Source organism: Sander vitreus, chromosome 6 (assembly GCF_031162955.1).
Source record: "Sander vitreus isolate 19-12246 chromosome 6, sanVit1, whole genome shotgun sequence".
Lineage (NCBI taxonomy): Eukaryota > Metazoa > Chordata > Actinopteri > Perciformes > Percidae > Sander > Sander vitreus.
The window spans coordinates 17,849,804-17,877,578 of NC_135860.1; the positions used below are offsets into that span (position 1 = coordinate 17,849,804).

Here is a 27,775-nt window from a genome sequence, read left to right on the forward strand (position 1 = left end):
CGATGTTTTTTTTTTTTGTGGTTTCAGGATTGGGCAAAATAAGCCCTGGCTTCCATTCCTTGCAGAGAATGGCCAATGGGTGGGATTCATACTTCCATAACATTCCACCTCTATCATCAGATCCAAGCACTTTGAGAAGGACATCAGAGTCAGAGGGAAGTATTTCCCAGCATATAGAGAACTTGATTGGACATCATGACTTCCCCAACGCAGTGTCTTCACATGATGTCCCTGCAACAAACTCAAACTTTAACACAAACTATAACTCAAATCTCAGTATTGAAAATCCCAGTCCAGACTGTCTTTACCAAAGATACTGCAAGGAAACACCATGGCAAGCTGATGTAGATCAAATGGAAAAAGATTACTTGCCAAGATGCGGAAATAGTATCTCAGATTTTGGCACGGATGGATTATTGACATTGGGATCTTATCCTTCATCTTTTACAACAGATTTACAAGAACTTAAGCAAGACTGTGGAATGCTAGCTACATCATTTCTTGAAGACTACTCAGATGTCAGTAGCTGCTCGGAAGCAGAAGTGGGTGAAACAAGGCCCTCTTGTAAATTCATGGCAAGTAATTCACTTCCAAAACCAAAAATGAGTATTGCTACAACACACAGCTCATCAGAATGGCTTTTCACTGATGCTGGAAATGTGTTGCTTCCGACTCAGAGTCTGTGTCCTAATATGTCAAAGACTAATGTAATTCTACCAAGTACATCAAATGTGACGACAGTTGAATGTGCACAAGACAAGATGGAAGAAAATGTCAAATCTTACGCAGGACACCGTCGGTCCTCTACTACATTTAACATGGGGACTACAGGGAGTGAGACTGTAGAGGATAGAAATGATCATGGTGGTTGTCCAGATCAGAAAAGAGAGGAGGATGTGGAGAGAGGTCTCACTCAAGGAAAAAATCCAAACCTCTCGATGAGTGGCCATGAAAACTTGGCTGGTGATGGAATAGAGGACTACCCATATGGCAATGAGGAGGAGCAAATTGTTGCAACTGCTCCAAATAGCATGACTACATTGGACAATGAGCAAGATCTCTCAGATGAGAAAGTCCTAAGAAAGGAAATTAAGGAATCTTTTGACCAAAAAAATGATAATCCCAACCCAACAGATGGTCATGATGGAAATACAAGAGAAGACACACAGGACAAAAGTGAAGACCTAAAAAGTGAAGGAAAGGAATCGGGTGCATTTGAAAATAAGACATTTGAGCAGAAATCCCCAAATCCTAACCCCACTGATGGTCAAGATGAAAATATGGAAACTAACTTTCAGGAGAAAGAGATCCAGTCAAATACCTATCAATCTTCTGATCCACTGGAAGTGTCCGATTCTAAAGATGTCACTTGTGAACTGAGGGAAAGCAAAAGTACCTTGAAAAGTAACGGTCATGATGTTGAATCCTGTTTGCAGTTATCTGAGCACCAGTCTTCTGAAAGTGTAGCTCAGGATAATATTTGTGGGACTGCTGTGATAAGTGATAGTCATTTCAGCAATGCCAGTGACAAAAATGAGCAGTGTGTTGCAAGTCATTCAGAATCCTGCTTACAGCCAAATGGCTCCAGCACAGATGTAAATCCATGTCTAAAAAAAGAATTGACAAGTGCAGCAGAGAAGAAAACCACATCATCCTCTATGGAACCATTTCGCACTGACCATCCTGTGACGAGTGGCAGTAAAGAGCCAAGTGTTTCTAATGGTTTAGAATCCTGTTCACAGTCAAACACCTCAACCACAGACATACATCCCTGTCTACAAAAGGAATGGACAAGTCCAGCAGAGATTACAAATGCAACTTCTCCAGATCAGTATCAGCCACTACACCAAAGTCCAGTAGCCGAACAAACAGGAAGTGTTAATGTGGATGTTGCTGAAAATGCAAGAGAGTCGTTGGAGTTGGACACATCTGCAGTGGATCCGTCAGTACTTGGCGTGCTGTATGGTGAACCTCTGTCAAGAGAAGATTCTTCATGTGATGCTGATGAAACAAAACTTGACACAAGTCACGATAAAGACAGTTCTGGGGCCAGACCTGACGGTAACAGTATAAACTATTCAGAAGGACAAGCACCTCAACTCATATTCTCTACACAAATGAGGAAACGTCTGCAGCCTGTCGTAATATTGAAGACCTTGGAGTCCGTAAATGGAATGAGTAACTCTTATCATTGTGCAGATTGCAAACACACAACACACAATGTAGATGATCTAATTGAACACCACCATTGTTGCCGTTCAGTGCACAATTTCCAGTTTTGCAAGACTTGTGATCTCTACCTGATGAGGAATGAACAAGCAGAGAAACATGTGTATTGTGTAACCAAAGAACGCCCTCAGCTCTCTTCTGATTCCAACCTACCAAAAAAAGGAAAACCTCGCAGATGCCTCAGGTGCATTAAGTGCAAACTCATATTTTCCAAAATGGTTTATTATGTCAAGCATATGAGGACTCACACTGGCAAAACACCCTATAAGTGTAATGGGTGTGAATCATATTTTGCACAGTCTTGTAGCCTGCGAAGACACAAGCGTATACCTGGAAGATGCAAGCAGCTTAACCTTTCAGTTACGGATTCTGATGTCGTTATCAAAGAAACTGAAACACCACCACAAAAGGGCTTGATACAGAACAAACCATATCCAAATCTGCCCGGATGTCACGTAAAGCTTGTTGACATCTCCAAAACTCATCAGTGTAGTGTATGTCGTAAAAGCTTCATAACTGCAGACAAGGCCAAAAAGCACTTCTACAACATACACAAGGGCAAGAGTTTGACAGTTTCATCAAGTCCGTGTACCACAAAACGCAGTGGTGGGAAAAGCCAAAAACTGGAGAATGAGACAACGGGATTATATAAATGTCCTCTTTGTCCACGGCTTTTCAAGTACTCTTACAACAGGGCTCGACATTTGCGTCACTGTGTCAGAGAAACAATATATGGTGGCAAGGAAAAAATTGCCGGTAAATATCGGTGTCCCTTGTGCCACGCTACCTTTACTTTACCATCTAACCGATATAGACATATTAAAACATTTTGCTTCAAAGAGTGTGTTAATCGGCTTGCAAAAGAGAGGGTTAAATCAAAGGAGCAGGTTGAACGGAAAAAAACGAAGGGAATTGAACAGAAAATGCAGTTAAATAAAAATGAACAGAATAAACAGCCTAAGGAAATGACACCAAAAAAAGAAGCACTCCCATTTTTAGCAGCTCCCAACACGTTACCACATTACAAATGCAATCTTTGTCCAGCAGTTTTTTATCATGCTTCTGGAATATACAGGCATATGAAGAAACATGAGCTGTTTAAACTCACTGGCAAAATGTTCAAGTACAGGAATTCACTGTTGTCTACCTTGTCCAAACCAGCAACTTTAAGTACTACAATGACTGGAGGGAGTAATGATAACTCAAAATCAAGCGAAGCAAACGGCAGTCTTGCCCTGAGCTGTTATTTTTGTGAAAAGTGTTTCGACACACCACAGGCACTAAAGAAACATGAGCGCAATCACAGAGGTCAAAAACCATACCGCTGTCTGGAATGTGGAAAAGGGTTCAAGAAACGTGCCTCATTGATTGGTCATAAAAGCGTTCACCAGAGGAGGATACAGTGCACTGTCTGCAGAAAGATTCTTCCAACTATTGGAGAACTGATCAAGCACAGAAGCTCACATCTTAAAAGGGGAAAGCTTCAATGCCCAGACTGTCATCAGCAGTTTCAGTATCCTGCATATCTCCTTAGGCATCTAGACACCCACAAACAGAAGGCAAACAAGACAAGTCAGCTTGATGAGAGACCACCATTAAAACCACAGCAATCCATGGAATCCGTAAAAGAGCGGAGTGGACCAAAACAGCTACAGTGTTCCTTGTGCAAAGAGGCATTTGATGATCCCCAAGTTCTAAGAAAACATTGCCTTACGCATATATCTGGGTCTTCGACAAACCAGTGTCCATTTTGCAAACATAATTTCAGTACTCGCCGCTATTTGCTGCGCCATATGATCAAACATACTGGAGACAAACCCCTTTCCTGCTCTAACTGTGGAAAACAGTTTTACCGTGACTTGTACCTTAAACTTCATCATGAGAAGTGTTTGCCTGGTAAAATCAGACATCTTGTCACAATGGAGTCTGACACGAAGACAAAGGGGCAACATCAGTGTTCCTATTGTCCACGGAGGTTTTTCAAGATAATCCGCCTGAAAAATCATCACCGTGGCCACAAGACAAACACTCTGCTTCTATGCTCAAGATGTGGGCAGTACTTTGGATTCACAAAATTAAATCAACATCAGAGGAACTGCATGGAAACTTCAGAGCTCAACATTGACTTATCTCCTAATGGTGATGTCTGTAAAAGCACTACGCAGCCGAGCAATGTCCCTATGCCAAATAAAAAAAGGTCAAATGCAACCAGGATGCTTCAGTTTAAATGCTCTCACTGTACACAGAGGTTTAGGTACAGATCGTTACTCTTGAGACATCTTATTTCACATACTGGTGTGCAACCCTATGCATGTATGCACTGTGGACACAGATATAGAAGTCAGATAATGTGTTTGCAGCATGAAGCTTTCTGTAATGGTGTTGAAACAGGGCAGTTGAAAGTCAAAGATGAGGCTGCAACTCAATTATCAAAGACACCTACTCTCAGAGAAGCAGCACAAAAGCCCCAAACAGAAGTTGAATCGGAGTACAAGTGCAAATTCTGCACCAAGACCTTCATGAAATCACGAAGCCTGAGACGTCACATTTTGACACATAACGAAGTGAAGCCTTATCGCTGTAAAGCCTGTGACAGCTGCTTTTCAAGGTATGATCATTTGGAAGTACATCAGACTCGCTGTAGAGGGAAAAGAACGCGATTGGAAGTCTGTATTCCCAAAATCAGTTTGGATGATGTTGGCAAGGGTTGGCAAAATAGGTTTGGCCTGGAGCCTGCTGAAAAGCAGGAGACATTTGAGTGTGAAGTCTGTTCAAGGAGCTTCTCAACTCAGTCTAAGCTTTCCCGACATGTCACTTTGTTCCATACTACTAAACTATTTAAGTGCACACGCTGTGGCTCGTCATTCTCTCATGAAAAAACTCTGAAAAAGCATTTGAAGATGAAGAGGTGCAGAAAGTTTTGCAAAGAAACTACACTGGAAACTAATCCACCAACAGAAAATGCGTCAACCCCACTTAAAGCGGTGAGAAATAGAATTATACAGCGTATCCATCCTTACTTGAACAAAACGCACAAATATGCTTGTAGTCATTGCCCCCGTGCTTTTGGGAACAGCTGGCAATTGGGTGTGCACACCCGACTGCACACAGGAGAGCGGCCATATGCCTGTGATTATTGTGGTGAGAGATTTATAAGGAAGGATTATATGCAGCGTCATTCCACAAAGTGCCCCAAAAAAACACCAATATTATCAAAGTCCACAGTTGGCCAACTCCGACAGTTGACCTCTGAAAGCCCACCAAAAGGCTTTTCTTGTGCATACTGTAATTCCCGTTTCTTGCTATTTTCACAGCTTCAGGAGCATTTTTTAAATGCACACCAGCTGGAAACAAATGTATCACCGGTGTCTACTGCTCCCCTACAACACCATCTGTTGAATATACCAAACATCAAAGAAGAGCCTTTGGATGACAGTTGTGACGAACAGCTTAGTGATGCGGCCAATTTAATCTGTAAACTAGATACATCTCTTGATAGTGAGATCCCCAATAAATTTTCCTGCCCAGAGTGCAATATGTCCTTTACAAATAAAGCTGGACTAACTGGTCATCTGCGTGTACACACAATGAAGTGTCCTTTTAACTGTAAAAGATGCAACAGGGGCTTCTGGAATAAAAGTCTTCTCCGTAATCACAACAGGAAATGTAGATTTGGACGCATTTCAGAGAGTAGTACAACCCAACAGTTGGAAGTACCTTTGAAAGCACAAATTGATTTTGTGCTGAATGACTCTGTTCTAGTGTTTAAAGACACCTCCACTTCAGCTGGCACTGGGGTTCTGCAGACCAACTTCTCCCACAAAGATGACTTAATGGCCGAATCCCCACAAAATTCTGAAGAAAATCAGGTGCAAAGCAGCTCAAGTAAAGAGAAGAAAGCTGTGCAGTACCAATGTTCAGAATGTGATAAGAGCTTCACAGATGGCTTAATGCTTATTAGTCACCTTGAAGACCATGGAAGACAGGAACAAGCGAAAAAGCGCAATTCATGTATTAAGTGTGGGCAGGTGTTCGCTAGTCAAGGAAATCTTGAAAGACACATGAAGCTACATGAAAATAATAGGAAATACTCTTGCCCTGACTGCTCCAAGGTGATTTACACCCAATCTGATCTTGAAATCCACAGAACATGCCATGACCGAAATAGGCCTTTTGCTTGCAAACTGTGTAATTGCAGGTTTTGGACAAGACCATCTTTATGTAATCATTACAGAGAAGAGCATCCAGATGATGCATTCACTTGTCGTTTCTGTAACAAGGCTTATTCTGTCAAAAAATCACTGGCAAGACATTATAGAAGATGGCATAAAAAAGAGCAGCAGGATCTTGGGAGAACTGTACCTGACAAGTGCAGCAGTGAACAACAATCCAGCAGTCAAGTCAGTACAACTGGTGAAAGCGGTGAAGATGAAAAAAACGGCAGTGAGGACAGCGACTCAGACTCTGCGCCTTACTTCCCGTGCCACGTGTGTGGCAAGACATTCCCAACATCAGAAAGTCTTGAGGATCATCAGCGGTGTCACCTGGGTGAAAAACCACATGAATGTGCAGAATGTGGTAGATGTTTTTTCCAGGCATCCCAGTTACAGCAGCATCAACGAATGCACAAGTCTGAATTTCAGTGTCAGGCATGCCGCAGGGGTTTTGTCTCACTCTTTGCACTACGTAAACACAAGCACACCCATGGAAAGAGCCGTCCGTACCGTTGTTCCAAGTGTGACTTCAGTTTCACAGGACCATCGCAGTTGGCAGAACACATGTCTACCCATCGTGAAGAGAACTTCCCATGTGATATATGCAATCTGGTGTTTCCCTCCAAGAGTAGTAGAGCTGAGCATCGGAAAAGCCACTCTAAGTCAGGTGATCACCCCCCACCTTCAATTCCAAGGGAAGAACATGAGAAGTCTGCTTCACATACTGAAAGTTCATCCGTACCCCCCAAAGAACTTAAATATCGCTGCGGTGTTTGTGGTGAGCGTTTCAGAGACCCAGAGGAGCTCTCAGAACACGGTTGCATGGCGGCCAAAGAGCGGCCATACTCGTGTTCAGACTGCGATAAACATTTTCTGCATGCATCTCACCTGAAAAAGCACAGGACCACCCATCAACTATCATCGTCTACTAGTGAATATCCATGCAATCAATGCAACAATAGCTTTTCCTCATCTCGGCTCTTCCACAGCCATCTGATGAGCCATGTTGATACTTCAGCAGAAACTAAGCATAACACTAAAGGTAAAGATGAAGGTCTAGCACACGGTTTCATATGTCCAGTTTGTCATCAGTGTTTTGCCAGTGCCACTGAATTGATGTGTCATTTTCCCACACATCCTGATGGTACCTTTGAATGCAAAATTTGTAAAATGACATTTCCCTCTGAAAGTAAGCTTCAAGAACACAATCACTCTCATGTTATATCAGCTACTGAATTTGAATGCACAGACTGTGGCCAGAGCTTTTGGGGAAAAGATGCTTTCTGCCAGCACCACTGTTCCCATCAACCGCATTCAACAATGGAGGCTGAATACTCAAGTCCATCAGCAAAGACATCCCCTCCAACTTATTATCAAGCAGTAGGAGAGGAGGAGATTGACGTTACCGGAGAGGACTTGTACAATTGCCCTGTTTGCTCAATGCAGTTCTACTCAAAAAGTGGTCTTTTGGAGCATCAAAATAAACAGCACCAAAATGAGAAGCCATTCGAATGCCAGCTTTGTGGAAAAACGTTTGCCAGGAAGCGGTACCTCAGAGAGCACGAGCGAAGGCATCGACAAAAAGAGACGGCTCAATTGGAAAGCAAGTTCAAATGTACCCAGTGCGTCACGGAATTCAATTCAGCACAAGATCTCTCTTTGCATATGAGATTGCACGCTGAAAAAGAAGTTGGAGAGTACCGCTGTGAAATGTGCTACAAGTCATTCAGCCAGTGGTCTCATCTGAAGCAGCACCAAGAAAGTCATGTCGGCCAAGTTGTCTATGAATGCACAGAATGTGACAAAGCCTTCGCTTTTCCTCACCTACTGGAGGAACATCAACAGACTCATGCTGGGTCTTCTCAGTAGTGGTTGTTGCCTACCATCTACCTTATCTTCACTTTGAATAACTAGCTAAAGTTATTTGGGATTTCAAGTTACTTCATACCTTACAATTTAGATCCAATTTGTATTTTTGGCCTTTGTTACATATTAACAAAGATGTTGGCTCATGTAACTATGACCGAGCATCTTTTCCTGTTTCTATTTACATTGTATATATTTTAGTTCTAATATTTGAACTTGTATACAGTAAATTAGCTACATAGTTTCTTGACAGTGTTTGTAAATATATGACAAAATTGTGTAAAGCTGTTTAACATTCTGTGTGATGAATACAGACAATGATGAGATGTTTATGAAACGGATAATAGCTTTTTATGTTAACAATTTATTTTATGTTAGACATTTTTTTAGAAATTTGCTGCTTTGTTGATAACATTTTAATCTATTGGTAGTTTACTTGTATAATCGATCATTTTTTAATTTTCAGTTTAACATTTCACTGCATCTATGGATTGCATTTTTGTGGTTGCTAGTTTGCAAGTTTCTTGTACATACAAACAAAATGTGTTCTAATTGAATATTATTTTCACAACCCAGTGATGTCCTTTCTAAAGAAATTTGACTTGATGCATTCAATTAAGGAGTAAAGTCAATCAGAAAATATATTTGTGGGTCTTTCTCTCTTTGTATTTCTGTGTACTTTGGGAAAACTAACAAATCTAAAGCTTGTCATGAAAAGCCTTACTTCATTCCACCAACCCAAATTAGAGCTATGTCTAAAACTCCCACTACTGCCACAAACAAAATAGAAGTAATAGGGAATACTTTGTCTAATATTGTGCATCAGCAAGGTGACCTAGAGGACTACTGGAGCAAAAATGTAGTGACTATTCTGGATTTGAGAGCAGTTGTGTGGTTTTTACAAATTAAAAAAACAAAAACAAATCTTACCTTACAGATATAGCCATAGCCAGCATTCAAGGAAGAGCTTTAAACATTTAGTTCGCTAATATACTTTTTACTTTTATTAGCAAATGCACAAAAAATGTAAATAAATCGTAGTATAGCCTACCACTCAATAGTCTCCTTGCACAGGCAGTGTGGCAGATCAGTGGTTAGTGACGTGGGAAGTTGGTGCTGGTTTGTATCAAGCAAATCTGTCTGTTTGGGTTTCCTCATACAGTTTAAAGACGTAGGTTGGGCTAAAAACTAAGATAAGATAAAAATCTATTTCAGATTGGTTTTCTGTCTTCATTTTCCAAAATATGTATAAAATGTAATGGCCTTTTTTGTTTCTTCTAATTTGCTGTAAGGCATTTGAAGGTAGATTTAGTGGTGAAAATGCCCACAACCATTGTCAAAGATTAGATTAATTTATTCATTGCAAACCAAATTCTAATAAAATAAATCAATAAAATATATTTTACTAGAATACAACATACAATTAAAGTGCCTTGCAAAGATTAACACTGATACAAACCTGAGCTTTATATATTCCTAACCATATCAAGTTGGTCTGGATGGATGATCGGAACTGAAGCACCGGCTCAGAGTGTGGAACAGCTGGTTAGTTTCAGGCCATTAGTTGTCATAGCAACAGGTACAGTAATTCTGGTTTCTGTAAAAGAGCCGTGTTCTTGCACCAGAAAATCTAAAATTTTGCTGAACTTGCGTTGAAAGATTCCAGTTAACTGGCGGAGACTTTTTTTTTTCTGGAGTAGCCGCCTTATGTGCTGCATAACCACAGTAATATGAAATCAAATCATGGCACTTTTCTGGTAATCTTGGACAAAAATGACTGTGAATCTGTCCAAGTGATGTGGTCTATATCCCAATACTGAATTTTACAAAGGCATAAGGAGGAAGAAAATTACTATCTTTTTCTTTACAAAATGTTCCTTCATTAAAAAGTTGTATTTGTTGGATCACACCATCAAGAGTATGTAAGTGTCTAACTCTGAAAAGATCTGGCAGCAATATGGTCCTCAACTTTAAACCTCTTAATACCTGCCGTATCAGAGGACACAGGAGCCCTGGAGGAGCATGAGATATTGGAGCAGTCTGGGAAGGTAAAAAATATGAATGTTGTCTCCATATGCTGAAAATGTAGATAGAGGTCATTAACATGTTCAGCCTGGCTGAGGTGCCGTGAGTCAGTTAGTCCTATGCCAAGATCTTAGGAAAGTGATTTAGCCTTCACCTAGTCTCGCTTTGCCAAACCATCCACACGCTGCGGAGCAGAGGAGGATCTGGCTAGTCCACACAGCATTCCGGGATAGGAGAAAAGCGTGCTCTGGTTTAATGGCATTTCTTTAAACCAATCACAATTGTCATGGGCGGCACTAAGCTCCGCACTCGGCAGCTGTAAAATAGTCGTGCGATAGCTAGCTAGCTGTCTGGATTTACCCTGCAGAGATCTGAGGAGCAGTTAACCATAGTCCTCATAAATCCACCAGAGTTTAAAATTCCAACACAAAGAAATCGGAAGGAAACGGACATCTGGCGAAAATACATGCACCCGGCGGAATTTCTTGCTGCACCGGAGCAATCCCGGAAGTGGAACGTCAAGGATATAGACTAACTTTCACCAAACAAGCGAAACAAGTTCTGCGACATACTAGATCCACGTTTCAGAAAGCAAGGGCCACAAGAAAATTATTTCATCCCAGTAGTACCTGCTTTATTCAAGAGGTTGAGGAAGGCAGTGAGGGGATGTGAAGTAGCCTATAGTATGTGCCCTGTCTGCAGAATAGAAAGCAGTTTTAACTTGTACCACATTTGCAAATCCACTGGTCCCCATGCTAAAGAGCTACAGGAGCTGGAGAAAATGTTGTTACTGGATGTGACTGTGTCCTTCTGTGCCTCTGGTTAGTGAAGCAGACCAATAATATTGTTTTCCATGGGGTATAGCATGAGAACCTGACTTTGGAAAATACCTGGCCATTCAGTGATCAAACGCATTATTCATGTCGGGGAGGAGATTGAACTACCAGATTGCTACTGATTAATCCATGACCCAGTTCTAGGCCCTGGGCTACGTTACTGTCCCCAACAAGGCCCTGAGTTTGATGTAGTTCAAGGGGTGTACTTTGCAGTACTGAACATGTCTGACTGGTCAAACAGAAGCCTTGAAACTGCCACACTAACTGCAGTAGTTCCTTCTCTTTATGGTCAACTTTACAGGTGACATGCTAAAATACTTCCTCAAATCCTTAGAATCTTTCTGCATATGTACTACCTTTCTGTGTCTGCACTGCCTTTAAAGCTGATATGTGAAGGTCATGCTACATGCTATTAGTAATTATGAATTACATAGCACATCCTAACCATTTCTTACCTCTCTAATCAGCCAGAAGAGGGCTTTTAGTCACATGGCTCTCCTTTCCAGTCCTGGAGAGAACAATCTCAGTCCTTGGTTTAGCTATATATTGTTCATACTTTGAATCTCAAGGAACAATCTGTTTATTAGTCTATCTACTATGTGTGACATGCTAGCATTATGTTGTATACAATTATATATAGCCGAAGTCAACAACGTCATCTCTACATAAAGATAAACAGTACTGGGGTCTGGCTCTCCTCACCACCACAAGAAATACTGAACCTGCTACTGAATGGCGACAACTCTTTCAAAACTTACCCTCAGTCTGGATAAGACCTCAAGATACCTGAACTCCTCCACTTAGGGCAGCTTCTCTTTTTTATTTTTTTTTTATCTTAGCAGACAGCCAACTGTTTGAATTTAAAGAACCATGGCTTCAGATTGGCTAAGGTTGTCAAGGCTGGGTCCCCAGCTAAGCAAGTGGACAAGTGCCCCAGCTTCTGCTAGCTTAATAAACAAAATGTAGCAAATAACAAAATTAACATTAGTCCAGGGCCATGAGTGTTAGATTTCTTCATGTGTGCTTTAACATGTGCCCTCATAAACAATAATAAATCAAATATTATCAGGGGGTAAAAGAAAAAAGGTAATTGACTGAGGTCTGCAGTTGGACCCTCATTAGCATTGGGTGCATACACTGAGAAAAAAATAAGTAGCTGGGTAAGACATCGGGCTAAATTTGTAATAATGCAAAAGAATATTCCTGAATGTGTAGGCCTAATGCTCAGTAAAAAAAAGTGTGCATTATTTACAGCAGTTTGTGGATGTGGTGTCTTAGGATGGCGAACATAGATTATACAGGGTGTGATTTGCCAGAGGGTTGTGTGGAATTTCCCCCTTTCTGGTCTACATATCCCTGCCTCTGCTAAATTATTTTGTATTTAGCCACTACAGAGCCCCGGGACGCCGGCTACCAGCAGCAGTTGTTTAGCCGCCAACAGCTGACGTTAAAGTGCTATGTTTTATGATGACCCCACGTTGTGCTATTTCATTTAGAGATTATTTTCCACTGAATTTTGGAGTTCATAAATAAGTATTTTGGCATGTCTGGCTGAGTGGCACTATCTATGGCACAAATTCCTCCAAATTGCATCCTGTATACAGTACATATATATATATATATATTGTGACGACCCCTCCCAATCTGCCTGCCTGTCATGTTCTGCTCCTTCGTCTGCAGGTACTGGGAGTGGGTGGGTAGGTGGAGCTGGGAGGGTCATCTGTACCTGGCCATCTGGGCGTGGCTTACAGAAGGCATAAAAACTGCCCTCCTGGGAGTCTCACTCTCTCTCAGCTGGTCCTACTGCATCCATCCACCATTTTGTTCTTTGTTTGATTTGTTGCACCTTACAGCACACATCCCACCATTCATTCACTCATCCACACATGGCAAACATGACTGATGTCTTCTACACTTACACCTCACCATTACACTTATGTTGAGTTAAGTTGTGTTATTAGTCTATTTAGTTAAATAAACTACTTTTTGGCTAATCTATCTGTGTGTGACCTCCCTTTTGTTGCCGGCCTTGAGCCAGACGGTAACAATATATATATATATATATATATATATAGCATGCCGTTTAGGAAATTATTATATATATGTGAAGTTTGAATATATTGAATGAATCTTATTCTGAATATATTTAATGAAAGTCTGAATATATTGAATGAACGTCTGAATATATTGAATGAACGTCTGCATATATTGAATGAAAGTCTGAATATATTGAATGAACGTCTGCATATATTGAATGAAAGTTTGAATATATTGTATGAAAGGCATGTTGACGTTAGCCTGATGAAAGGGACCTGCCTGACCAGAGAGGTTCCTTTCATTCGGTCTTCCACGATGAAAAAGTGAATAAACCTTTTCATTGGGAGAACGGTACTGGATACGATCATCGTTACCAGTGTTTTGGTCCGTACATGCGTTCGCCAGTGTGTTAATAATCTCTTTATTGCTCAAAATTGCTGACACTAGATTTCTTGCTGTTTCGCTCATAGTGTCACACTTCGGTTAGGATTAATCACAATGAAAACACAAGATTGCGGCAGACAATGATGTGAGATTCCATTTCAACTTTCATTCAATATATTCAGACATTCATTCAATATATTCAGACATTCATTCAATATATTCAAACTTTACATTTACATATATATATATATAAAATTTGTGTATATAAAATATGCAATTTGTGTATATATCTAACCAACGAAAGCAACTAATACTAGCCAATCAGAAGCAGAGTAGGGTGGTTCATACCTTCGCCATCCTAGAAAACGCATGCGCACCGCCCAGAACATCTCCTAAAGGGCTTGGGTTAAATGCGCATGCGCTGTTCCGTTCCGCGCCAGCTGCAGCTCTCGGCTCGGTGCACTTCCTCCTGGCACAGCATCACACATTTGTTCCCCTGAGCAGAGCCGCGTTTCCCTTGAGAGTTTCTGACAGATGTCTGCAGAGCCATTTCGTCTCCTCCTGCTCAGTCATTGTGGCTTCAATTTGAGGAAAACGCTAACGCTCCTGAGGCTGGTGAGTAGGTTAACGTTACACGAAGATAGCAAATCGCTTGGTTATTGTGCAGAAGCAGCTCCATAGGTCATGGTAGCTAGCTTGCTAGCCTCAGTTATTCTTTTCTCCGGCCTTACCCGGGAACGTGGTCCGGCCACCTCCCCTGGTTAGCTTTCTAGCAATAGCCTATATTTAAACAAGACCTTGGCGTTGTGTATGGTAACGTTAGGCTCAGATGCCAAACAAGTAAATGTAGCAGATGCTCATGTGAGAAGCTCGTTAGCATCATTAGCTAGTTTGTAAAAAACGGTACTATGTCACGGTAGAGTGTGTTATTAGTAAAACAGCATCCCTTTATGGGTAATCTACAATATTCTAGTGGCTTCCTTCATTGTGCGGTGTTGTGTTCATGTCCACCTTATGTCTTGTGGTTTACATTAACGTTAGCTCGTTGTCATTTGCTTATTCAGATAATGCAAGCCGCAAATAAGGCTCTCCTCACCGTTCATGTCAACTTCAAATGGTCAGATTTAAGGGTTTAAAGCAGAAATCCGGCCGATTTTTACCTGAATCTTGATTGCTAGATGTCACCAAGTACTGTCGATAGGGGGGAAAAAAACGACCAAAATCAGTGCTAGTGAACTGGAGTTGTTGCAGCTAATGGCCAGAGCTCCCAGTTAGCTAAAATGCCTTTTGTGGGGGCATGTTCTAAAGAGTGCCTTTGTGACTCTTAACAGACACAAAATGTAATTAAAATTTCTGGTCAACATGAACGGGGCCCTTACGTGACAACAAGACGCGTTTTCAACTCAGACATTGTGAAGAAACCATTTAAATTCAAAGTTTGTACTGTCACCTACCTCTTTTTCCATCTGTGGCTTCAGCGAAAGCCCAGAAGAGTCGATCATGGAAGTCATGCCTTTGCGATGAAAACTTGAAGTTTATTTCCCCCTCAAAAATAGGTAATTGAGCACTGTAGTGGTTATGACCATATCAGTGACTATGTAACTACATGGAAACGGTCCAAATTATGCATGTGGCTTGCACAGTAATAGCGTTACTGAAGGCTAGCTCTAGTCTCGCACTGAAGTCCCACGGAAATTCAGTTGCAGGAAATGGTAAACGGTAGTGTGCAGATCAGAGCGTAGTGTGTGATGAGTAAAGATCGGATGTGTTCACAAGGGAAGAAGCTTGAAGTAAGAATAATGTGTGTTGATCTACTGTGGAAAAGAAATGGTTCACGTTTGTGCCTTTCCGAATTGTGGCAACAGAATGAGAAAATACAAGTACCTAAACTTGTGAAGCGCCCGTCCTTATGTCGGCACCCTTTTATATAGGCTACAGTCTATGGCTGGCACTTAGACTGTGGGCAGCCTTTTTCATTTTTCACTTGATTTATGTGAAAGTAACAACTGACATTATAAACGCACAAAACCAGCCTATATGCAAACGGAAATAATGTACGTGTTTATTTGCATACAGAGCAGGGGAGGGATCTCCGATCATAAGTGGTCACTGAGGACTCATTTGGAGACACATTCTACAGATGGATGAAAACACACACACCTCTAGAGCTGTCCACTTGTGATCTGATCACTCAGGACAGAAGTTAAAACCAGGTCAGAACTTAATAGTGAAAAATGTCAGTTTAGCCTTGTCCACCGGACTAGTGAAACCGAAAATCGACCCAATACTTGTTCAACAAAGTCTTGTTTAAGACTGTCCTGGTTTGGCCCTGTTTAGAGCTGTATCACAGGTCTGAATGATTTGTCCCTGCTGTGTGAATAAAAGTGGAAATGCATATGGTCATGGCAAGGCTAAAACATGCTATATAAAGCCAGTGTAATTGGGACGTAAATCCACAGCCTGGTGGGGCTGTGTCTCTTTATGTTGCAATCCAAGGCGTCTCTCAGGTGCTCTGTCGAGTTGGATGCTGGGAGAAAATATAGGCACTGACTAATAAGCATGGGCTTTTGTTCATATTTATCACAGGCCTACAGTTTAGGGCTCTTTGAAAGGGACCTGTGACGTGATTCCTTCCGAGTGAACACAGTGAATCTGACTGCAGTAGATGTGAAAGAAATGCATACAATTTGTGCTAATTCAGCTCTGTTTAGTTCCGGTGTTGAGACGGCAAGACGAGTGCTTCGGGACCGTCTACACTATTACTATTGTAACAGTGTCCTTACAGGTCTACCCAAAAAATCAATCAGACTGCTGCAGCTGATTCAGAACGCTGCTGCTCGAGTTCTCACTAAGACCAAGAAAGTAGATCACTTCACTCCAGTTCTGAAGTCTTTACACTGGCTTCCAGTATCAAAGAATTTATTTTAAAGTACTTCTGCTGATTTATAACTCACTAGTTATACATAAACAACGGTTTAGGGCCTAAATATATTTCTGATCTGTTAATGCACTACGAACCACCCAGATCTCTCAGGTCGTCTGGGACAGGTCTGCTCTCTGTCCCTAGAGTCAGAACTAAACAGGGGGAAGCAGCGAGGGGTGCACGATTCAGAAAATGTCACGATTCGATTCAATATCGATTTTTAGGCTCACGATTCGATTCAAAAACGATTCTCGGTTTAAAAAAAAACATTTCACAGTATGTAAATGTAGTTACTTTTCCCATGTGATTGCAGTAGACATACAATTTAAAAAAATAAAAATAAAAAATATGAATCGATTTTTGGAATTCTATGATTCGATTTTGAATCGGTAGAGCTTGAAGCGATTCAAATATGAATAATTTTTTTTGCACACCTCTAGAAGCAATGTTCAGTTTTTATGCTCCACATATCTGGAACAAATTCCTGGAAAACTGCAGGTCCGCCGCAACTCTGTTCTTTTAAATCAAGGCTGAAGACCTTTTATTTTTGATGTTGCCTTTCTTTAATTTCTTATACTACACTGTGAATTTTATTCTCGTATTTTTTTATATATATATATAATTTATTTTTTTTATTTATTTATTTTTATTCGTTTTTAATTGCTCTATTGCTTTAATGTTTTATGTAACACACTTTAAATTGCCCTGTTGCTGAAATGTGCTATATAAATTGCCTTGCCTTACAAAGTACAACACCGAAAAGAGATACAAAAATATTTATTAATTTAATGATTAAATAAGGTTGTGTCTCCAAACTTACCGCAATTATAACTTGTCTCCTGCTAGTTGTACTACAGCACTTTAAAAAAAATAAGCATATGCCTATTTTTAAAAACATTTTTGTATCTCTTTTTGGTGTAAATTAGCACACATTTTATGCATTTCTTTCACGTCTACTGCAGTCAGATTCACTGTGTTCACTCGGAAGGAATCACTTCACATGGGTAGGCACTTGTAATGACATTTCGAACATGTTAAGAGGCTAAAAGCACGTTTAAAACTTGCACGGTTTCAGCCTCCTGGGTGCTAACGCTAGCAGGAGGATAACACGGTGTAAGCAACACAGATTGTTTTCGTTTTTCTTGCTACTGACAGCACTCCGTATTTACAAACAACAGAGCTACGTGTTGAAATTGACCGGTATTCTCCTTTTTTAAGCATTGTTCCAGCTAGACCATGTTTGCTTAAACCCCATCTAACAATGTTTTGTAGGAATGGCAAATTGTAATGTCTCATCACACAAACTATCTTGATCGTCATATAGCTTAATGAAAATTGACATTTCACTGTAAAGAACACAATATGACTCTAGTTCTCATGTTTTCCTTTTGTTTTCCGTTGATATACATGAGACCATGTTTAAAATGAGTTGTCACATTTAACAGTGAAATTAATGAGAAATGATTTAGACGTATATAGGTATGCCAGTAGAAAGAGTTAACATTTATTTTTTACAAACGAATGTAAAAAATAATCCATTTTCACTTGGTGATGGCAATTTTTGTGTGTGTTGTGTGATTCACAGGAGACTTCCTTGCATGACCACAACGCCTGGGTTGACTTGTTCCTTTGGCTGCCATGATGCTTGGGTTACAGGGAAGTACTTCATCCCCCAAAGTGTATCGTTGTGTGGCATGTTCAGCCACCTTCACTGGATTGGCCTCCTTGCTAGTACATCAGGCAACCCATGCTAATGAACTCGCCAAGGTCCCTGCTCGTCCCCAGCCTAACATCAGTCCACATGAAACACTGTCTGCAAGTATGGACTCATCCAGCGCACACCCCAGTTCACTGACGCTCTTGCCCGAGTGCCCTTCATCGTCTTTTTACATTTGTGATTGTGGAGAGGAGTTTCAGGACTTTAGTCTTATGCTGGAGCATAAGCAATCGCATGACTCTCAACCACCGCTAATGCAACCTCTGGATAGTAATAGTGTTCTCTCTAGTGACACAGGGTGTGATAATGTTTTCCCCACCCAGCATGTATCATTCATTCCAACTGTAACCCAGCCTGGTTTGGTCCTTAGTTGCCCTTCTACCTCAAGGTTTCCAGCTGTCGAACTACCCACATTAACGGACCATAAAGCAGATGTAAGCCTGCGGGATAGCATTGCCATAGTAACCACTCCTCAAGGCCAGTGTACACCCCCTCAAGATGACTGTGAGAAACAACTTGAGAACATATTAGCCACAGCAGAGCAAATGCCAGAGACTGTAGAGGACATGTATTTGCAGGACAAAACAAACTCTGTTCTCAGCAGCGAAAAGGGTGAGAGTTTGCCCAAAAATAACTCCCTAATGAAGTTGCTGGCATCAGCATACATGAAGCGCTTTCCACATCCTCTGTCTCCGACTCAAAATGATAAGCTAGTTATCCCCAAACAAGAAGTTGTCCCTGTTGATATAACACCAGTAGCGAAATCAGAGGTGTCCTCGATCAATGATCTCTCTATTGCACAGTTGAGGCGGCTGCTAGCGAAACCCGGTATAAAGACAAATGCTCCATCCATCAGTAGAATTCTTGAGTCTAGTAAGAAGAAGGTTGTCTGTCTGACTAAGACTTTTTCACCTGTTGTGGTTCTTGAAACCCGTCAAAAGCTCATGGATGCTGGCAGTAATGGCACGTACGGGAGATTTCAATGTGGCCGCTGTCGAAGGGTCTTTCAAAATTTGGACAAACTGACAGAGCATCATTTCTTGCACAAAAAAGAGAGGATCAAATGTTGTCGCCGCTGCAAACAGCTTATCATTGGGCGGCTGCCCTTACCTGACAATCACATATGCCCTCAGTTAGGAAGCAAGACCATACAGCCATCAAGCTCTTTTAAAAAAAAGTTACCGTTTGCCCAAAAAATAGTGCCATTCCATAGTCTAAACCATTCAAAAAAAGTTTTCTTTTGTCCATTGTGCAAGCACAGCTACGCACGGAGGTGGAACCTCAAAATGCACAAGTGCCAGGGCCCAGGGTCAGCCCCATCTCTGCAGGCCAAACCCCTTAATCAGAAAAGGCTAGTATTGAGATCAAACAGTGATGTCAAAACCGATGCAGAGGTTAAATCTGGATTTCAAAACTCCAAAAGTGTTTCTGTGGGCACTGAAGTTACTAGTCGTATCAAGGTAGAGGTGACCTCTCCAAATTCAGAGCAGTCTGCAGTTTCCCAGTTGACCTGGACTCATCCAGCAAAAAGCTTCTCACCATTTTACCCCAAATCTACAAAGATGGAGCCAAACACAGACAGCTGGGATGCAGCAGCAGTTGATAATGAAGACAGTAATGAAGGGCAGTGGACAATGCCCTTGGATGATGAAATGGAGGTTCTCACCTCTACAGGGAAAGTTGGTAATGACGGAGAGATGAAGAAGTCTGTGTCAGTTGACGATGCAGAGACGGCGCCCCCAAGCCTGCGCTATTTTGTCAGAGATGGTGTAAAACGTTACCCTTGTAAATGGTGTCAGAAAACCTACAGTCGGCCATCTACTTTGAGGCGCCATTTACGGCTGTGTGGCTTTAGGCCGCGTGGACCTGGGATTGTAGCACAGAGTGGTAGTCAGGCTGCCACTCCACTAACTGCCAACAATATGAAACCAATGTTTGCTTGTTTTGTCTGTGGGAAGACCTTTAACCGCAAAGATAACATGATGGTTCACAGAAAGAAATGTCAGTTGCAACAAACAATGACAGGTGGTGGGCAGGTGAATAGAGGGACTTTGCAGCAGAGTACGACGGGCAATGCATCAGACTGTCAAACCAAGGAGGATGATGGAGGCAACTGGGGCATTATGTCACTGCCCTCAGTACTTCCAAGAAGGGTGACGTGTGAATGTGGGGTTGGATTTACATCTCCAAGGCTTCTCCTGGAGCATCTGCAGAAGCATGCACAGGAATCCTACACATGTCCGACTTGTGGAGAGACTGTTAGTTCCTGGGCAGACTACGAAGTTCATCTGCAGATCCACATGCATCCTCATCACCAGCTGCTGAAGGGACTGCAACCACAACGATCACAACCTCTATTACTTCGATTTCAGCAACAGCCCCCTCAGCAGCCGCCATCTCCGTTAGTGCATCAGCCTCCCCAGAAGCAACCACGCAAAGAACAGCTTCCAAATCCAACAAAGAAGCAGCAGCGGATTGTATGCACACGATGTGGCAACACTTTCTCCTCTCGCTGTTCCCTTCGAAGGCACATATCCTGGAATCGATGCAAAGGTGCACGGGCTACAAATCCCACCAACCCACCCAAAACCTATCGCTGTTCCCACTGCAACTCTGACTTCCCGAATACAATTAGTCTTATGTTTCACCAACGGAGTGGGGCTTGCAAGCCAGCCATCAAGCCTGTGCGTTGCCCCGTTTGTCTTCGCTGGTTTGGCACCATGGACGGATTGCAGAAACACTTGCTTACTCACAAACAGTCTGAATCATACCGATGTGATGTCTGTCAGGGTACATACCCAAACCTAAAGTCACTCAAAAACCACCGCAGGAGGATTCATCGCATCATGGCTGGAGACACTAAGCCAAAAACACAATAACAGCTGACTTACTAATGCTGCTTAAGTTTTTCTGAAAAATTGGCAACAAGGGAGTGGTGCATTCAAGACTGTGAATTCAGAATGCGCAATCAAGAATGGCCACATTTTATTATAAGTTTGTACTTTCCTGTATGTGCCAATTGTAATACTTGTGGGGGGTTTTTTACCCCTTATTTTGACACTGTACAGGTCCACATGTTTATTATTTATTTAATTTTTAGATTATTTTTTGGGCATGTTTAGGCCTTTGACAGGACAGCTGAAGAAATGAAAGGGGAGAGGAAATTACATGCAGCAAAGGGCAGCAGGTCGGAGTCGAACCTGGGCCCGCTGCGTTGAGGAGTAAACCTCTATATATGGGCGCCTGCTCTACCAAGTGAGCTATCCAGGCGCCCCTCATGAGTATTATTTTGAAAATAACTTGAGTGTGTAGTAGCTTGCCAATATTTAAAAAAAAGAAGCTTTTTTGGCTTTATCAATTTCATCTATTTTGTTAAATACCCTCATTAGCCTGTAAATTGAGTATTAGGTAATCAGACTTTTATTACAGACTTTGTAATGTATCCTGTTGTTCATGGTGTTAATAAACATACCCATATGTGAAACATGCGTTATATCAATTTGTGTGATTATGGGCTCTAATATCTTAAACACTTTAAAGCACTGCAAGCCTGGAATACGTCTTTTTACAGCTATCTATGTTGTATGCCCTAGCTTTCACTCAACATGTGAGTTGGGCATTTTCATTGAATAGAAATGTAAAATAGTATACATCATAAATGAAAAACTTTCCAAGCTTGAGCTTGGAAAAGTCCAAGCTCAAAGTTCCAGAAAGTGAAATGTATGTACATGTGGGGCATTTTAGAGTTTTTAATAGGGTACATTTGCCACCAGAATATGTGTGGGCAGTATGCAAACTAATCGATGAAATATCGTTTCTCTGTCAAGGCTGGATTACCAACTGGGTAAAGCAGGCAGGAGTCCTGTGGCCCCAAAACTCGGGACCCCCCAAAAGCTCCAGGCTTACTTTGGTTGTTTTAACTGGGGATATTCAGGAGTATGTACAATTTTTAAAGCATAGCATCAACTGACATGGTAAGGGCCTTAAGGTGGCTCATACTTTATTACCTGATCTTGAGCCACTGTTTTGAAGACTATCTTTGTCAATTTTTTCTTTTATTTGTTGAATCTCATTTGGACTTGTATTTTAATCATATACCACCCAGCATAATGAGTAACAGGGGACTTTATCACAGCCCCTAGCAGGTTAATTTAGCCATGATTTTAGTAAAAGGTCAGATTTATAAGCAAAATACTCTTTAAATTATTCCTGGAGTAATAACCAGCAAAAACAAAAGATCCTGTGTGTTGATTTAACTGAAGATCATTTATTTTCCATCCTAACAAGGAGGCCTTATATAGTTTTTATAAATAAGATTTAGAGGAAACCTTATTCAACCTTGGGTGTGGGAAAGTCAGTAAGTGTATTGATATGTAAAATGTTTGTATTAAACTAAATTCAGTAGGTTTTGGATATCATTTAAATGTAACACTACTGTAAACCCTCTAGATATTCGTCAGTGCCTCTGAAATGTGATGCGTACCCAGAGTATGCTATACTCAAATTGAAAACGGGGGTCGTCACTGCCTACTTTATGTAAAAGGGGAAGAAAGTATAGGAAAACTATGCTAAATGTAGAAAAACTGAACTGGTAGAGAATTGAATAGATTAGTTGACTGATTTACACATCCTCTGAGGGAACTTTAATCCCAGTGTAGCTGTGTGATTTATAAAAGCTGTAGTTCTTTGCTATTCATTTAGTAGGGAAATACAATACAATCAATAAACACCAGTATAACCCCTGACCTTACATTTTCAATTTTATTGAAATAATATAAAAAAAAAAGTTTATGTATTTTGCATGAAACAAAAGAACTCATCCTAGACTTCGGGAAGCCCTCCCGCCCCTTCCCATCTTCTTAAAAGTGGAGACTGTGTGGAAAGAGTTCACAGTTTTAAATTGCTGGTCTACCACTACCAGCTGCTGGCAGCCTTCTACCACTCTTCAGTAGAGAACATCATCATACTGCCACAGTGTGGTATGCTGGCCCTCTCCGCTCTTTCCAGGACTTTGCAAACACCTGCTACCTTTACAGAGCAAAAAACATTGTTAAAGACAGTTCTCACCCTGGCCACCATCTCTTTGATCTCCAGCCCTCAGGGAGACATTACAGGGCCACCACCAGACTAATGAACAGTTTCTTTCCTAAGGCCATCCAGACTCTAAATCTACACACATAATATCTCTGCACCCCAAATTTCCATTTTTGTTGCACTGTTTATTGTTTTTTTTACATTCATTTTACTGATCTGTGCAATGTTATATTATTATTAAGAACTGTGCAATATATTTTTTATAACAAACTACCTGCCGTTGTTTTATAATGAATGTTGGTTGTTGAATGAATGTTGTTGTTTTTATGTCATATGCATGTATAAAGATATAAGTTTCTTTGGGGAGGAGCACTCGCAATTTCGTTGTGTTCAGTGTAATATAATGACAATAAAGGTGTCCTAAATACGTTTTTGCATTGACAAATAAGCAGTCAGATAAGATACACCTTTATTGAACCACAGCAGGGAAATCGAGTTGTAATAGCCTTTTTCACTCTACCAAACATGTAGATACATCTAGGGCCTAGATGTATCCTAAAATGCAAAATGTTTTGCCATACTCTAGTGGCCATGCTCAGGAGCCTTCAACTGTATCACAGTCCTCATTAGCAGACTGAGTTGAGACTGTTTTGTCAGTGGCTAATTCCAAGGTTAAGAACTACCAAGCTCATGTTAGTGTTATTTCTTTTTTCTTTGTGTGTAGTGAAGACTAAAAACCAGCCAGTATAACTACCGCAGCAATCACATCAAAGGTGAATCATAAACTCCCGTCGACAGGTGTCAGTATAACGACTGAAAACCCGGACGTTTTGCTTTTCGCGCCATCCGTAGAACAAGAGTGGGGTCTTTCCTCTTGTTTTTTGGTGTGGCTAATGGGCTAACCGCCACCTACTCGTTTAGAATACCGGCAAGTTAGCCCGATTTTGAATGTCCCACAGTACGCCAATCGACAAGCTGTTTACGTTGTTTTGCAAAGATATACCAGAATATTAAGTGGACGACACGTTGACATCCATGTGAAGGTAAGCTAACGTTATTGTTCATGAGCTAGCCAGTTGAGGCTAACGTTAGCATGGTAGGTTTGCATCAAGGCGAGGGCGCGTTCAATAAAAAAAAAACAACGTTATGAATTGTCAAACGTAACCAGCTAACGTCACCTTACTTTTCCAAATATTAAGTAGTATAGAATAGTAGTGTAGTAGATATCCCCTGTCTTAATTAGATGGGTGACTACGGTATGTATTTCACAACCTATGGGATGTATGTAACGTTAACGTCATTGTAAGAAACAATCGTAATTAAAGAGTATTTGCTCGTCTCCGAAGGTTTTGACTATATTTCAGAGACAAGCAAATGTCCAAAGGAAGCTGTAACGTTAATGTTAAATGATTTTGAAAAACGACAGTCGTCTCTCCTTAGCTTTGAATGCATTTGTACGTAGCGATTAGCATAACTAGTTCATGAGTCAGTAATAATCACCATTAAATGATGAGGTATAACTGAATTGAATATTTGGCCATTGTAGTTATATCCTGTTTATGCTTTCATTAATTCCAAAACCTGTCTCTAACAGGAAAGGTGATCTCAGAGGGCTGCACATAAACTGTGAACACATCCATGTATAGCCTGATGATGGAGGGAGGAAAGCAAAGACTGCAAAATGTCCAGGAGGATGGCTTGGGTAGAGATTTGATGGATGCCGGACGGTTTTGCTTCAGCTGTGAGCAGATATTTGCAAATCGTAAATGCCTAGAGGAACACTTTTGTTCTGCTGCAAGTCACATCTGTTCCTGTGGAACTGAATTTGCCGAATACAAGGACATGCTGGAGCACAGCACTACACATGAACCGGGACACCAAGTGCTTGATCATGATACAATAAGAAAGCGCAGAATTGAGAAGCGCATAGAAGAGGAGAAGCAGCTGAAAAGACTACAGACCGGTGAAGTTGTCTGGGAGACACCTAAATTCGACAATGGGCCATCAATTTCTTTGCCAGTGAAGCCTATGCCCAAACAGTCTGCGCAGATTTCACAAGTGCCTCAGTTGTACAGCTCTATATCACAAGCATCTTTGCTCCCAAATCCTAACCCCCATGAAAAAGACATGCAGAATATTTTTGCAGGTGTGGGTGCACCAACAGTGGATCTTTGGACACTTTACCAGCCTGTCGTGTTGTTGCAAACAGTGCGCACATTTAACAAGTCAAAGCCTTACACTTGCGGTAAATGTGGGCAGTGTTTTATGACAAAGACCTCTCTCATCTCCCACCACAGCACTCATGTCACAGATAAAGTTTCTGGCTGTATAGGATGTGGACTGCTGCTCTCCAGCAAGAAGATGGTGCCTCGCTTCCATTTTTGTAAGGCACCCAACACAGCTACCAAATTCAGAATCATCACTGCTAGACCACTGAATTTTAAGAATCGAAATGAAGCCAGCACACACAGGAGTCCAAGTGTTCAGGGGCCTTGTGCTACTTCCTCCCTACATTTGAAAAGCCAGAATCCTACGGCAGCCAGTGAAGGCAGTCGGGCACCTCTTATGATTTCCAACCTGCAGTTCAAAAATCAGAAGATCTGTACATACAATAAAAGCAATCAGGTGCTTCATGTCTCTCCATCCCTGCAGGCGAAGGGTCAGAATCACAGTGCATACAATAAAACCAGTCGGGGGCTTCCTGTCACACACTCCATGCAGTTGAAGATGGCCGCAAAATCTGGATCAGGTGTATCAAGCAAACCAATGCAGACATCCACTGCATCAAATCGGTTCCCATGTCGAGTCTGTTATCTTCCTTTTGAAACTGCTCAGCTGCTACAGAGACACAAGTGTGTCAAAGCACAGGAGTTTATGGCACAGCATGTGCAAGGCAAACAGAACAACAAACTCAAGAGGGTGACCCCGGTGACGAGCCTAAATCCTGTTCAGATGAATGGTGAGAGAAAACTTGGGTTTTCAGCTTCTGATAACATGAAGAAAAACCAAGTCATGGCTGTCGTTCTGGATAAAGGGCAAGGGGCGGCTCCTGTGAATGGGAAAACGGATGTGGATAAGGAAGATGATTGTTACATAGTTGAAAGTGGACCAGACAAACCTGCTGAGATGATATACCAAGTAACCTCATCTGTCCCTATTAAGACTTGACAAAAGTAGAGAGGCACATCCAATTTGCATGTCACATTTTATCTTAATAATGGACTTTCTGGCTTTCTCCAAACTATTAAAGATAAGTGTAGGATGACTAGTGACAACAACCATGCATCTTAAGCTGGATTTCTTTTGTCAGTACTGTAAACTGTCCCAATATTGGTGCCCCTGCAATTGTTATAGAATGTAAATCAATACAGTTAATTATGAAAATGTATGTGCATGGTTTACCCATGTTTGGTGAGATAACCAGGTACTGTCTTATAGGCTGGCTTTTATGTTTTTTAGTATGATTGAATTTGTTGTGAGTAGGGTTGCAGCGTTATACAGGTTTCACAGTATATTGTGGTATAAAAATTGATGGGTTATCATACTGTGTACATTTAATTATTTATGGTATTGGGGAAAACAATATTTTCAGAGAAGATACTTAACACAATTTTTTTTTTTTAAACACTTGATGTTTCAATAATAAAGCATTTGTTGAACAAAAAAAGTGTTTTCATTCTTTTAAGGATTATTGTAACTAATTATAATAATTGTGTAATACCGTATACCATGATGCCGTGCAACCGTGATATTTTCTAAGACGGTTATCATACCCTAAAAATCTTATACCGCTGCAACCCTAGTTGTGAGGCTGTGGGAGGTGACACAATACCTTGTGTTCTTACCAGCTTTGTCAGACTTTATGAATACAGTATATGTTGTATTAAACTATATTTTCAAACTCACTGTGTCTGTCTTCATGGGATAATGCAGGATGTTATATTATCAATGGGATTGTATATTATGATAAATGGACTGACTTAATTGACAGTGTATGCTGTGTAACACTTGTGGTGCCTGACAAGTAAAGTAAATGCAAGTAAGAATATCACAAATGTGTTAGTAAAATAAGCATAAGATGAAGATAGAAATAGAAGGGGCCAGAGGGCCATTTCAAAGCAAAGACGAGGCGCTATTGATTTTCCATTTTTGATGAGGCTAACTGCCATGAGCGGCAAATATCCAAAGTGTGGATGCGGCGTTCAAGTGCTGTTTGTGTGCTTGTAATCGCAATACCTTATGTAAGCATTGAAAACTGCAACTTATTGTAGAATAAACAAAGTAACGACACATAAATACATTTGGGTGGGTGATACTGCAGATGTGGCACTGAACTAGGAGAAGTGTCAGGCACGTCACTACCTGCCAAATTAATGATGCTGGTGTGCATAATTTCTTCCAGCTTACAAGCTTCCTGTCCTTAAACGTTATATCTCACCAATACACGTATGACCAAACCCTACCGGTTTTTATTTCGTGTTTTCCACTTTTGAAGTAACTTGTGCAAAAC

General features: G+C 41.1%; 2 protein-coding genes across 5 annotated transcripts in view; both read left to right on the forward strand.

Annotated features, from left to right (window-relative positions):
- Positions 1-21,715, forward strand: part of znf1035 (zinc finger protein 1035) — a 44,963-nt gene extending 23,248 nt beyond the window's left edge. For 2 of the 4 annotated variants that reach the window (XM_078253198.1, XM_078253199.1), the window contains one exon: positions 28-8,737. In XM_078253198.1, coding sequence (XP_078109324.1) covers positions 69-8,312 — 8,244 coding nt within the window. In that variant the 5' untranslated portion in view covers positions 28-68 and the 3' untranslated portion in view covers positions 8,313-8,737. Of the gene's footprint in view, positions 1-27; positions 8,738-14,025; positions 14,207-18,099 lie in introns of those variants that run through there. The other 2 variants (XM_078253201.1, XM_078253202.1) reach the window with 2 other exon arrangements.
- A 2,393-nt stretch (positions 21,716-24,108) lies between these two features.
- LOC144519794 (uncharacterized) lies at positions 24,109-26,716 on the forward strand. The gene is made up of 2 exons (XM_078253224.1): positions 24,109-24,308; positions 24,860-26,716. Exon 2 carries the CDS (start codon positions 24,904-24,906, stop codon positions 26,431-26,433), a length of 1,530 nt encoding a protein of 509 aa, XP_078109350.1. The 5' UTR covers positions 24,109-24,308; positions 24,860-24,903; the 3' UTR covers positions 26,434-26,716.
- Positions 26,717-27,775: the final 1,059 nt, after the last annotated feature.